Raw genomic sequence first — 13,751 nt, forward strand, 5'->3', positions numbered from 1 at the left:
TTGTAATGTCCACTTCTAGGAGGCTGCCAATTCCCAATGACTAACATACATCACTATGCATTATTATACCTTAAATTAATTAATTAAACTAAAGAATCATAATTATTCATAATATAATTTGATATTGGCTATATTCAAGCCCTAATTCTTAGTTCCCTTTTCTAATCCTCAACCCTGGATGGGGATTTACTTGTCTAGGGCGCAATGACACCACCTCCATAATGAAGCCCAGATTTCAGGAACACCAGTCCATTCACCCTTGGAGCTCTAGGGATGGATTTACTCCACCTCTCCCTAACAACGCCACACCTCTCCCTATGAATATATTAATATCTCACTGTATTATGAACATATATTCATACATAATGGAATTAGCCATAACTGATTTATATAACTGATTTCCTATTACTATTATATATTAACGATGAAATGGAAAATCAGATGAAATTGATTACTTTATAACTATGTATATGCTTATTCTCAAATGGACTTATTGTAATATAACTATAAGAAAATATTAATAAACTAGACACAGCATACCTGTCTGCTGTCAGAGATGATAATAGCAATACTGTCAAACTGCCTGTTAACAGATTCGATTGCTTAAGATGCAATTCAATTTCCTTAACTGAGCGCAGTTCTGTATTATTAACTTCTGGGATCTTCGATGCCTCAATTCTGTGATGGAAGATGTCCTTTGTACCCTTTCTCTGCCCGTGTATAGTCATGACTATTCTGAGGGTCGCATGGATCAGTAGAGACATGTCTGTCAGTTAGCAAGGGCTGTGCCCCTAGACCAATGCATCTCTTCCCCATATCAATATTATTAATGCTAACTATAAATTATTCATCCGATCAGGCATTACAATTCTTTAAATAAGCAATTAAATATTACCATTGGTTAAATACAATTAAATACCTTTATTGAGTAAACACTTAATTAATATTAATTACATATTGACATATCAACTACTATTGCCTCCATAGGCAAGAAAATCGATGAAGCTATTGACAGAACTGATACGGGAACATGACAAAAGGCTAAGATATATTTTCTTTTCCAGAATCTGAATCTTTCAGCATCGTATTTTGTATTGTTGTTGGGAATCGAAGTCTGTTAGCTGGCATTATAATGATATTTGACATTTCAGGAGCTCCACAGTTCTTGTTTGTTTTCTTTATGGTAAATTCAGTGATTTTCAGTGGCATTCATGAATTCAACACTCCAGATGTGATGGACTCTTTCGAGTTTATCTGGTCCGATACATATGTGTTGTATATTTGATAGTTAGATGTGCTAAACAGTATAGGTTGTTACACTTAGCCCGAGTCTTGCAACGATTGCAATGTTATGTGCCCTGCAAAGGTTTTATTTTCATTGCTTATAATTTGTGTCTATGTAGGGGTCTAGGGCCTTGGGGTCCAAATTTGGTGCAAAAATACACAACTTCTCGATTTGGAACTCACTCAGCTGGTGACATGTTGAATGATGAAGAATCCAACTTGCTTTCAGGTAGTCATGTATTCAGGACTCCTTATTCAAGATTTTTTAAAACTTTGTATTGCTGAGTATGGTGACGGGAAACTGGACAATGAACTTCCACTGTTTTCTGTTAAGCTGTTTGCGTTGACTCTAACTTGTTCTTCTGGTAAATTTCAGATTATTTCTATCATACATTAGCTGCAAGAGCATCTGGGGAGTTGTGCCTGAAGCATATATTTTCGTTTGGAGCATTTTCTCGAAAACCGCTTTTAGAATGGTTACATATCTGACCCAAGCTTCAGCATCACTGTTTCCAATTTACCTTCAATTATTTTGATTTCTATATTTAAAAAATAAAATCAATCGATGTCCTGTATCTTTTAAGGTAATTTGTGGAGCGGAAAACATCATTTTGATGAACTTTAAACTACCGTATCTTCTGAATTGCTTGCTGTTGAATCTATTTGTTTTCTGTAGTGCACCAGAGTGGAAGGTACCAACCACTTTCATATATGGTTATCATGATTGGATGGACTTTGAAGGAGCACAGGAAGCTCGTAAAAATATGAATGTTCCTGTTGAGATCATAAGACTTCCTCGAGTTAGTATTTTTTTCTGATATACTTCTGATCGTTTCATAAATGATGCATAGCATGAAAATCATGAAAAAATATCCATTCAATAGCTTTGTTGTAGTTATGCAAAAGGAAAATAAGTTTATAGATAATAATAATTTCGATAAATTTAGACTACTGTGTTGCCATTTTAAGGGATCATGGAAAAAATATGCAGCATCGAAAATGATTACTAACATGCCATGCTTTCTGCATGTAGGCTGGTCACTTCGCTTTCCTAGACAATGCGGCAGGATTCCACTCAGCAGTGTTCTATGCACTTCGGAAATTTCTTGGAAAGGAGCATGAAAATGAAAGCATTCCTGAAGGGCTTACGCAAGCATAGCGAATTTTGTGATTCACGAATGCAGTGTTCCTTACAAATTTAAGAACTAGATGAAATGTATCTAACTTATCATTTGATCTGAAAATTGTTCATTTATTATTATTTTAATTAAAAATTTCGGTATAAGGTGGTGGCATTCCATCACAAAACTTCAAAAGTTGATGTAACATAATATGTATAACCTTGTAGATCTCATTCTTTAAACTAGAAGATTATGAACTCAAGAACACTAGTATGATCTTATTCTTTATTTTTTATTTCGTATACAACTTTCCTTCTTTTATGGAATGTTCAAGTATTGTTTTTTGGGTCCACAGAAATGGGTGTTCAGCATATTTAATCGAGTGGAAATGGAACTTATGAGTGAACTGAGTTGATCTTTATCCATGAAATATCCAAATTGGGAATCTGAAATGGAGAACGGTTTCAGAAGGGTTTGGCCTATGGTTGGGAAACGAATTTAGAATTTCTTTTCTTGAGAATGCAAATTGATTGAACCATGACACTACACATAAGATTGTTATCTGCTCACTCTACTTTTTTTCCACCATGTTTGAGAACTTTTTACATGCGTCAAGAACTCATTAGGTGTAGAGAAATGTTTCAGCATCACCAACAACTATAAATAAAGGTGCAGGGTGTGTAATTTGACATGAGATAGAAGATTTGAATGTTGCATTGAAGAGAAGTAGAAGAATTTAGTTATTCATAGTTTATGGAGGTTTTATAGTGTAGTTAAGCAAAAATTATTGTTGCTTTCATCTTCTGTGCTTCTTCTTTCAATTTATTCTATCAAGAGTAGATGAGGAATTTTTTCCTTCATAGGGTTTTTAGGGCAAATTTCTGAGTCATTTTTTGATCCATTCCTATATATATACCATTTTAAGAGGGTAAATATGAATTCTGGTATCGAAGTGATTTTGATATTTTGTGGATTATGAAGTGTATTTTTTTATCACAGTTACTAGAGCACATAAAGAGGTTATTTTTTTATCACAGTTATTAGAGCACATAAAGAGGGTAAATATGAATTTTGGTATCGAAGTGATTTTGATATTTTGTGGATTATGAAGTGCATTTTTTTATCACAGTTATTAGAGCACATAAAGCCCAATGAAAGAATAAAATGTACGTGTGACTGTATGGGGAAGTCATTGAAATGTGATTGATAATCAACAATAGTGGGGTTAACAAAAGCAGCACATATGAAGGCACGTGAGGGAACTTTTTTTTAAGTGATTAGTAAAAACTCTAGCTAATAAAATTAGTATTGTGTTAGAGAAAAATATATATGAAAAGTGAGAAGTTCTTGAAGGAACCATTTCTAGTGGGGCAAAAGGACCAAACCTATTTAAAGTGGGGCAATTGGATCAAACCTAATTTAAAGTAGAAATAAAAATTGAAATTAAAAATCTTGATAGAAAAATTAATGTGGAATTGTTGGATTTATAGTAAAAATATATTGAAGTATATAAAATTAATAGAAAAATAAATTTAAATAAAAGGTTACTTTTTTCATATGGTAGAAAAATTATATAGTAAAGTGTGAAAATGTGAGTAGTTGTTAAGAATTGACCAATTTAGTTTGTAGGAATTTTAATTCTAGTAGATCAAAAAATTGATTAAAAGATTAAATCTTTATATTATAGGCAAGTGAACAAAACATCATGTATTATTAGAGTTACACAGAGGTAAGCCATATTGAATGATATGGGCTTGGAAGAAGATGATGGGCCTACATGTTTTTTTGAATGATCCCCACCTACATTCATGGGAGGGTAGTAACAACCAATCTCAAGGACTAGGATGAAGCATGTTCCAAACATATCATGTAGTAAAAGAGGTGATAAGAGTCTCCCAAACAAAATAATATGCATGCCAAAAGTAAAAAATGTTAATATTGGTATATAGACAGATTAAAATCATTGTACTAATTGTAAATTAATTGAAATGTAAAAATATTGAAAGTTGTTAAAAATAAAACGAGTATAAAGAGGGACTTTAAAAAGTTCATGGTGACAATACAAAATAAATTAAATTAGATAGGTTGATATAAATGATATGTTTGAATGCATATTCACCAACAAAAAGATAAAGATAAATTTAGGAGATGAACAAACTTATAATTTTGAAAGTGCAAGTAAAGAAAACAATGGTTAATGCTTTGGTAGTTCTTGATCAATTCAATTTTAGAAGAAATAGTAAAAGAAGCTTGGTATTAAAACATAGGACTATCATCACTCATATCCTTTGGGTTGGGTTACAAAAAGTCAAAATATGGGCAACAAAAAAATATAAATTTCAATTTGATAGAAATGCACAACACATTAATGAATTGGATATATATAATTCCTCGTTTTGAAAGATGATAGGTTTAGATGTATATGACTTAACACAAGATAAAGATAAAATTAAAGAATAAAATACAATTTTATATCGAAACTACAAATAAAGAAAACAATTAATGCCTTAGTAGGTTTTGATTCACAATGCAATCTAATTTTAGAAGAACTGGTTAAAGGGCTTCCTCTTGAGACATATGAACATCCTCACCCAAGGTATACAGAAATAGATAACAAAAAATGCAAATTCTAAATATGTTGTAAATTTACAATACATTGATGAAATAGATGCAAATATAATTCAATCTTATGCTTGTACATAATGCTTTGTAGTCCATATTTGTGTTAAACATGATTATTATGATAAGTTTCAACAAATACAAATAGGTCAAAGATGAAATCAATTACATCAAAGAGTACTAAAAGCAAGACACATATTTCATATTAAGAAGCTCATATTAAGATATAAAATTAATTTGAGCAACTAAGCAATTATTTTTACTTTTGTTGAAATATACAAAAGGAGGATTTGATAATTTTGCTTTGACTAACTCTAAATTGGAAGTCTTGGATGAATCTTATCATCTTTTTCGGAAATATTTAATAAGCTAAGGAGGTTATCACTAAGAAGAGATGTGGAATGTGAGATTTAATTCCTACCAAAATCTCTTTTATCAAAAATCATATTACAATCACTTTAAAAAAAAAATGAGGTCAAAAAACAACTTCAAGATTGCTAGAATAAGGGGCCATATTCTAGTACTCTACCTTGTGGCTAACTTAATGTAATGACACAAGAGAACTGGTTCTCGGAGTATGTGTATTGACTACAAAGAATTAAATAAGATCCTCGTTTCAAATAGATATCCTTGGTGTATAACATGTTGGACCAACTTCAACATGCAAACTATCTTACAAAGTTGATCTTAAATTAGGAAGCCAATCTATGTTGTTGAAGTTAGTGATGTCCACCTACGTTCAATGGAAATGCTTGTTGGACCATCATCTCCATATATTATAGAACTTCTTGATGAAGAACCAACCATTGAAATTCATAACCATATGAATGAGAAGCCTCAACAAAATAAGCCACAAATAGAAGCACAAGAAAGGAACCTTCATTTCTAGAAAGGTTGAATATTCAAAAAATTCATCTTGAACCTAGATTTGGCTTCTTGAGTTATTTGAAGAATGTTTGTATCAAAATTCTTTTGATCTAAGCTATTAAATATGTGCCAAACTACACCAAAATTGTAAGGCAATTATGCCTCAAAAATCTAGGTATAAGATGCAAGGACCCTTAGATTGTTCATGTCATATAGGACAGTTAGTCGATATTATGTTAGGCAACCTAGTTGTCCCAAAAAATTCAAACCTTAGTAGTCCTGTGGTAGATGTGAAGATTAATGGCACACTCATTAAGATTCTAATTGATCTTGGAGCAACAGTAAATGTGATGACTAGAGAAATAATGAATAATCTTCAACTAATGGATTTAAGGCCTACACCCACAATGTCACAATACACACATTGGTCAATAGTCAAACCAAAAGTTATGATTGATTATTTAGTAATCACACTTGACTCATGGGAATATCGAATAGATTTCATGGTCCTACAACCTAAGTTCAACCTAGATGGACACCCATTAATCTTAGGATGATCATGGTTGGCCACAATAGATGCCTTTATTGAATGTATGTCAGTCTATATGATAATTTTTAATGGAAATGTAACAAAAAAATTGGTCCTCTACTCACCTGCACAACTCTATGCTAACTTAGAGTAGCGTATTTGGTCAAATTCAGAAGATGATGACCAATACTCTCTTGAAACACTCATGACTATTGAATGAATCCCAAAGGTGAATATTCAAGATGAGGACGAAATTCTTGCCAGTATTATGCAAAATCCTTATGAAATGGACTCGCAACAAGACCAATGCTTATCATTATGAATTTCCCATTGTATAATATATTAGTTATGACAACAATTGCACCCACTTCACAAATATTCCATGAATTACTCTCACATTGTTGTAACCTTAATCTATCAATTGAAATATTCCATGAATTTATCATTTCTTCTATCATGAATTCTATAACATCGATTGAAATGTCACTTGGAAAAACACTTATGTCAACAATGAATTGACAATATCCCAATAGTCTGAATTGTTGAAAATGCTACAATCTCACTTAGTTGAATTTGCTTGGGATTATAATGATATGAAAGGCATAGATCCTAATTTATGTGTGCATAGAATATACATCAATGAGGAATACAAATCAGTAAGGTAACTCCAATGTAGGATGGATCCAATATTCAGAGTTATCATGAAAATTGAATTATAAAAAATGTTGGAAGCATAATTTATATATCAAATATTAGACAATAAGTGGGTATCCCCATTGGTAATAGTACCTAATAAAAGAGGTAAATTGAAAGTATGTTTTGACTACACAAAATTAAATGTAGTCACAAGGAAGGATCATTTCCCTTTTCCCTTTATTGATCGAATGTTAGATTCATTGGTAGGAAAGAAATACTTTTCTTTTCTAGATGGGTTCAATGACTATAATCAGATTAAAATAGGCCCTGAAGATCAAGATAAAACAACCTTTACATGTCTATGGGGTATCTATGCCTACTCAGTCCTACCATTCATACTATGTAATTCTCTTGCAACATTCCAAAGGGTTGTTTTCAGTATATTTTTCATACTTTTTCCAATGATTTTATGGAGGTATATATGGATGACTTCACTACCTATAGAGATTCTTATGAATAAGTATTAGCAAACTTGGAAAAGTTCTTAAAAGGTTCCAAGACCATAATCTCTCTCTTAGTCATGATAAATGTTAGATGATGATGAAGGGGTGGTTTTGGGACATCTTTTTGTCAAGCAAAGGAATTCAGGTGGATCCTAATAAAATAGAAGTGATCTCAACTCTACCTGTACCACAAAAGCATAAAGATGTCAAAAAATGTCTTCCCCATACAAGATATTACAAGAGATACATAAAGATTTTAGTAAGATAGTAGCTCCCTTATTTTTCCTACTATCTAAGGACATTGAGTATGAATGGACACCTACTTGCCAAGAAGCTTTTAAGGATCTAAAAGCATCTCTCACAAAGAAACATGTTTTGAGAGGGCCTAATTAGATAGTTCCTTTTCACATTCATATAGATGCCTTGTTATAGGAGTTATTTTATGCTAGAAAGAAGGAACTTTGGAGTATGTTATTTACTATAAGAGTAAAAATTCACAAGTTGATGAGCTTAATTACATTGCTATGGAAAAGGCAATGCCATTTGTAGCATGTACAATTAACAAATTTAGAGTCTATATCACTGGTTATCTTATTTTTGTTTATACTAATCATACAACAATACAATACTGGATGAACAAACCAGTGGTTAGTAGATGTCTTCTAAGATGGATATCATTGCTATAGGAATTTGATCACTATTATAGATAAGTTGGGCAAAGTAAATATGGTAGCTAATTTTCTCTCCAGGATAAATATTGAAAGAAAAGTAGTTGCAGATGATTATTTTCTTGATGAAAACCTCTTTTTCTTAATGATGCACACACCTTGGCATGAAAATATAGAAAACTATTTGGTTGTAGGTAAGACACCTCCTCATCTATCACCAAGAGAGAGACATCATTTGGTTGAACACGTCTTTTCGCATTCATGTGTGATTGACTATCTATTTTACATAGGATCTAATAATGTTGTGTAGGTGTATAAGGGAAGATTAAGTTTCTAATATTCTTAAGGCATGTTGTAATGAGTCTTTTGTAGGGCACTTTAGAACCAAAATAACAACCCTTAAGATCCTAAATACTAGATATTATTGACCAATACTACATAAATATGCATCTCAATATACAAGAAGATGTGATCATTGTCAAAGGATGGATAAACCTACAACAAGTGATGAAATGCCCCTACACTACAATTGGTAATTTCACCCTTGGATGAGTGGGATCTTGACTGCATTGGACCATTAGAACCAACTTCCAACAATAAGGAGTATATATTGGTATTTGTTGATTATCTTAGCAAGTGGGTACAATTTAAAGCCCTACAATTTGCTAGAGATAGAAAAGTAGCAAAATTCTTATATGAGGAGATCTTCACAATATATGGAGTGCTTAGGGAGATAGTCACAAATCAAGGGCCACAATTTGCCTCAAATATGATTGCTCATGTGGTCAAGGAATATGAGGTCAAGTACAATAAATCAACTCCTTACCGCCCACAATCAATTGAACAAGTGGAGGTTAGAAACATAGAGATTGAAGCCATCCTCACCAAGACAATAAAACTACATAGGAAATATTGGGAAACAAGGATTTTAGAATTTGTCTAGGCTTATAGGACAACCTAGAAAATAATTACGAGCTTTACACCATATGGACAAGTATACGTGAAAAAGGTTGTCCTCCCCATTGAATTTGAACACAAAACACTCAAAACAATTGTGCAATTGGAAATGGATCTCTCTAAAGCTCAAAAGGATAGATTGCACTAGCTTAATGCTCTAGATGAGTTACAACTAGAAGCAAACCATTACATAAAAATCTATTGGAGAATAGGAGTTCTCTATGATTCTAGATTTAAGGAACATGAGGGTAAATTGCAAACAAGGTGGTTGGGTCCTTATGAAATAAAACATTTTGTTTTCAAATGGAACAATACAACTTACAACAATTGACATCATCATATTTTATTTAATGGTAAATTGGCATCATTTGAAACTCTAAAACAATCCATTAAATGAAGATGAGTTTCTACAAACTTTACAGCAACAATTTGTACCACCATCAGTATTACCAGATTCAACATTGAACACCTCACCTTAAATAACCATTGAATCATCCATTCCCACATCTATATATGGCCTTAGTAGCTAATATTTTGTAGGAATATTTTATCAGCCAAAAAAAATAAAATAAAATCATCCGCACATACACACTATCACTCCAATAAAATCACACCTTCAGATATATCAATTGAAGGTACCAACAACATTGTTGCCACTTGGACCCTATATCAATAACCCCAAGATCATTTCAATAAGATCCTAATTTGATGCAATCAATTGTAGCTAGTCAAAAAGGACGGGAATAAGGAACAACAATGAAAAGGTTGTAGGGGAATTCAGAAGTGAGCTACATAAATGCAGAATGGGTGGAGACATTATTAGAGGAGAACCAGTAGACCACACACCAATGTTGATAGATGGAGATTGCTTCCCTATTATTGAGTGAGGGGGATGGGTATAATTTACCTAGACAAATCAGTTTGCAAGGACGTTACAAAATAGTGAATCCATGGTCAGCGGATTTAGGTTTGATGCCTCACAAGTAGCAATTATAGAAGTTTTTAGGTTGCCTGCAATGAGGGAAGAATTTCCAATTAGAGTTGATCTTATTGTAGCTCAAGCTAAATTTGAATGCCCTGGTGACAATTTCAACTCCTAGTTATGAGCAGCCACAATTTTGCATGTAATTAGATACTTACATGTGATGGTAGACATTCATTGTTACATACAATACCTTTTAATTTCTTAAGTAATGTTTGCCATCTTAGGCTTGTAAGTGTTCCCAATTTATTTTATAATATGTTAGAAAAGAATGTTCGATGAATATAAGAAGGGAAACTAGTTAGCTCTATCTCATCACTATTTAGTCATCTTGTTGATCAAAAGAAGTCTTAATGCCAAATTCTTAGATGTTACTTGAGAAAATCTTGGGAAGATTTTTGTGCATGCAATAATATAAATGACAATGATAGACCCTTGAGGCTCAAGCTAGATGAGTAGAATAGGACACATGAGGTAAATGAGTCACTAGAAGAAGAGAAAGAGGAACATGTAACATCTTGCCACCATTTGCCTCACCTACTCATAGCAATGATGAACTAGAGACATAGATGAAGTAAAATCAACCTAAAACCTCTGGGGAGTATCTCGTAGCATCATAAAGGTTTGAGAACCCTGTTTCCAAAGAGAACGCCTCTATTACTTAAAAAAACATAAGAGGAAGTGTACATCTTCCTCTTTTGCAGCCAAAAAGAAAAAAAAAGGCACAAGAAATCAAGGCACTGTTTACACCACCTAACACCAAAAGAGGCTACAAGAAGAAAGACACATTCTAAATAGAAGAATATTTTTATGGTAAAGACAAATATGTAATAATAAAAAAAGTATGCAATGTATATATCTCAACACAAGCTCGAAGTCAGAAACTAAAGAAGACCTTTTTACAATAAAGAAAGAAGAAAACCTCTTTGAAATCCAATAAAACAAGAGGAACATGCTTCCTCTATTGACCCTAATGAAGGAACACATTTGGAGGATGAAAATGATTTGTTTTTGTGAAGGCGAAGAGTAAATTAGTGAGTTGCAGGCAACTCTTCAAAAAATTAAAGAATTAGAAGAGCAATTAAAAGAGTAGGTCAACAAAAGGAAATAGGGTTGGATAATAAAGTAAAAGAGTTGGAGAACTAGCTACATGCTTACTAGCAGTAGGGACAAGTTTGGATAAATTGGTTCAAATGATCATCATTGAAATAAACATGAATACTCCAAATTTTGGTCAGAAGAGAAACCTCCAACAAAACTTGTAACTCCAACAAAACTTGTCACTTCTGGAATAAAATTGTGGGATAAGATGGAAGAAATTGTTTAACTAAAAGAAGAATGGAAAAAGGAGCGAACAAAAGAACAATGTAGCATGAAAGAGAAATTGAGAGGAAAATTTCAAAAATTAAGAAATTAATGGTCAAAATTAATCAAATGGCTAACATAATTGTTCAGCTTATGAGATGTAAGCCACCTGCTAGGGTTTATGCCTTATTTTTGAAAGAATAGTTTATGAATTTTCAATTTGGCCTATCAATCATGTAATAACCCATCTTCATTTCCTATTTCATGCAATAACCCACCAAAATTGATTCAACAAAAATTGAGTATTATTATTTTTTTATTATGTTTTATTCAATTGCATACTCTGGGCATCCATCCAATTAGGATTAGGCATTCATCCATTCGGGATGAGCTTCTAACCATACGGGTTAGGCAATTGTCCATACGGGACGTAAAATTTCCATCTATCCAATACGGGATAGGCATCTACCCATACGGGGTAGACATCCATCCAAACGGGATAGGAAATGCTCTGGCCAGAGACTTAGACTCATCGGGACCATTTGGGTCCTGAGCCACTCACTAAGTACTACATTCTTCTAACAAGAATGCACCGAGGTCGCCATCCTTAGGAGTAATTAAAAAATAACACAAGCTTGAATTCCGCCTCGGAATTTGGCTTAAAGCCTCGGGAAGTCAAGCGAATCCATACGGGATTCCTTCCGAGTATGCATTGAATTAAATTGATTATCTTATTTTTCATTTAGGATTCTTACTCAACCAAGCCTAGACCCCACCCACGAATGCCTGAGTACGAGGGACAACTCCGTCCCAAGATTGCCTACATACCCGCTTCGGCACGGGATCAAGGCGTAAAGTATGTAGTTCTATTTTCTAATCTATGGTTTGATGTAAACTGATTTGTGGGTACGCAACCCTTTCTAGGGTCAGTGTCCCAGACAGTTTCTCTGCGATTGCTACCCACGATGGTAGCACTTAAGCGAAGGCTCAAGATGGCCTATTGCTTGTGGCCTAAACAAAATAACTAGATCCTAATACTTATCATGAGCGTCACCCAATTGCAAATCACCAATATCCCTTCGAGATGAATAAATAAATAAAGAAAGTAAATTTCATGAGAGCTTTTAACTCGACCATCCCTAAGAGGGGTTTACTATGGTTTATCTCAACGAATGTGAAATTCATTTAAAAGTTATCTTATTAAATTATCGGTCCAAGGGGGATTACCCGCCCCTCGGACTTTAACTTCCAAATGTCCCTTATTACTCCCTGACGATTTATAGGGACAATGCCACAGACGTCGTTAATGCAGCTTTATTAGGCGTTAAGTGCAGTAGTTCAACATGACGACATTACCCGTAAGCGTGACCCAGAGGCACCATATATACCGAACGCTGCTAGTTCTGGTTTTTCCAACTTCCTTTATTTAGTTTTCTAACTACGAATAACAAAAATGAAAGCGTAAATAATTGAAGTAACTACTTGAAGTGTAATTTGCATATCAATGAAACTTGCATAATAGTAATTGCATGAAAGATATAATTATCCTATAAATAGTTCGCATGCTATGAACCATTAATAAAAGCAATTAATCTATGAAAAAATTTGCATGACGTAAGAAGATTTAACGAGTCCAAAATAACGATTAAATCTAAGCATTTGTATTGTAAGTTAATCCCTAAGGACCAATCAAGTGTCCCAATGATTCTTAATGGGTTGAGTAACTTAATTTTTTAAAAGAATATAGTCTACAATTTCAAAACTTACTAAGGGCAATTTAATTATGAACTTGCTACATATTAGCCCAAAAAAAAAAAAAAATTCCTAAGTCAAAATACGATATCATAAAGCTTACACAAAAAAAAAGAATTCATTATTTCTTAAATGCCATTTCTATCAATAAAAAGAAATTTAATTATATAACAAATAGTAACTGTCATAGTGTATTAATTTACATATATAAAAAAAGAATCCAATTTTAAAATTCCAATTCACAATTAAAAAGGAAAAGAACTTTTTTTTTTTTTATTAAATAACTTATTTTTTTGATTGGTAGTAATTAGGGTGCGGGGTGGGGACCACGGGTCCCATCACCCCTGCAGCCCTGCATGCGCAGGTCCGCAGGGATGAGGGGACCCTGCGGGCCCCTTCGTACCCTGCGACGGTTACTATGTAACCGTCCATGCACTGCCATCCTTTCTACGTGGAACGCCGTGCGTTACGGGGATTTGAGCGATTTTTCTTAACGTTCGATATGATTTCTTTCTTTTTGGTTATTTA

At 33.3% G+C, this 13,751-nt stretch overlaps 2 protein-coding genes across 4 annotated transcripts in view; one reads left to right on the plus strand and one right to left on the minus strand.

Moving 5' to 3' along the window:
* The window catches only part of LOC131044509 (uncharacterized), a 71,528-nt gene extending 70,617 nt beyond the window's left edge, over positions 1 to 911 (minus strand). For all 3 annotated transcript variants that reach the window (XM_057977848.2, XM_057977847.1, XM_057977846.1), the window contains exon 1: positions 541 to 911. In XM_057977848.2, coding sequence (XP_057833831.1) covers positions 541 to 764 — 224 coding nt within the window. In that variant the 5' untranslated portion in view covers positions 765 to 911. The remainder of the gene's footprint in view (positions 1 to 540) is intronic.
* Positions 1 to 2,738, plus strand: part of LOC131044508 (probable 1-acylglycerol-3-phosphate O-acyltransferase) — a 99,209-nt gene extending 96,471 nt beyond the window's left edge. Inside the window, exons 6-9 of the mRNA XM_057977845.2 lie at positions 1,404 to 1,513; positions 1,661 to 1,760; positions 1,961 to 2,084; positions 2,318 to 2,738. Coding sequence (XP_057833828.1) covers positions 1,404 to 1,513; positions 1,661 to 1,760; positions 1,961 to 2,084; positions 2,318 to 2,443 — 460 coding nt within the window. The 3' untranslated portion in view covers positions 2,444 to 2,738. The remainder of the gene's footprint in view (positions 1 to 1,403; positions 1,514 to 1,660; positions 1,761 to 1,960; positions 2,085 to 2,317) is intronic.
* Positions 2,739 to 13,751: the final 11,013 nt, after the last annotated feature.

Source organism: Cryptomeria japonica, chromosome 9 (genome assembly GCF_030272615.1).
Source record: "Cryptomeria japonica chromosome 9, Sugi_1.0, whole genome shotgun sequence".
NCBI classification, from domain to species: domain Eukaryota; kingdom Viridiplantae; phylum Streptophyta; class Pinopsida; order Cupressales; family Cupressaceae; genus Cryptomeria; species Cryptomeria japonica.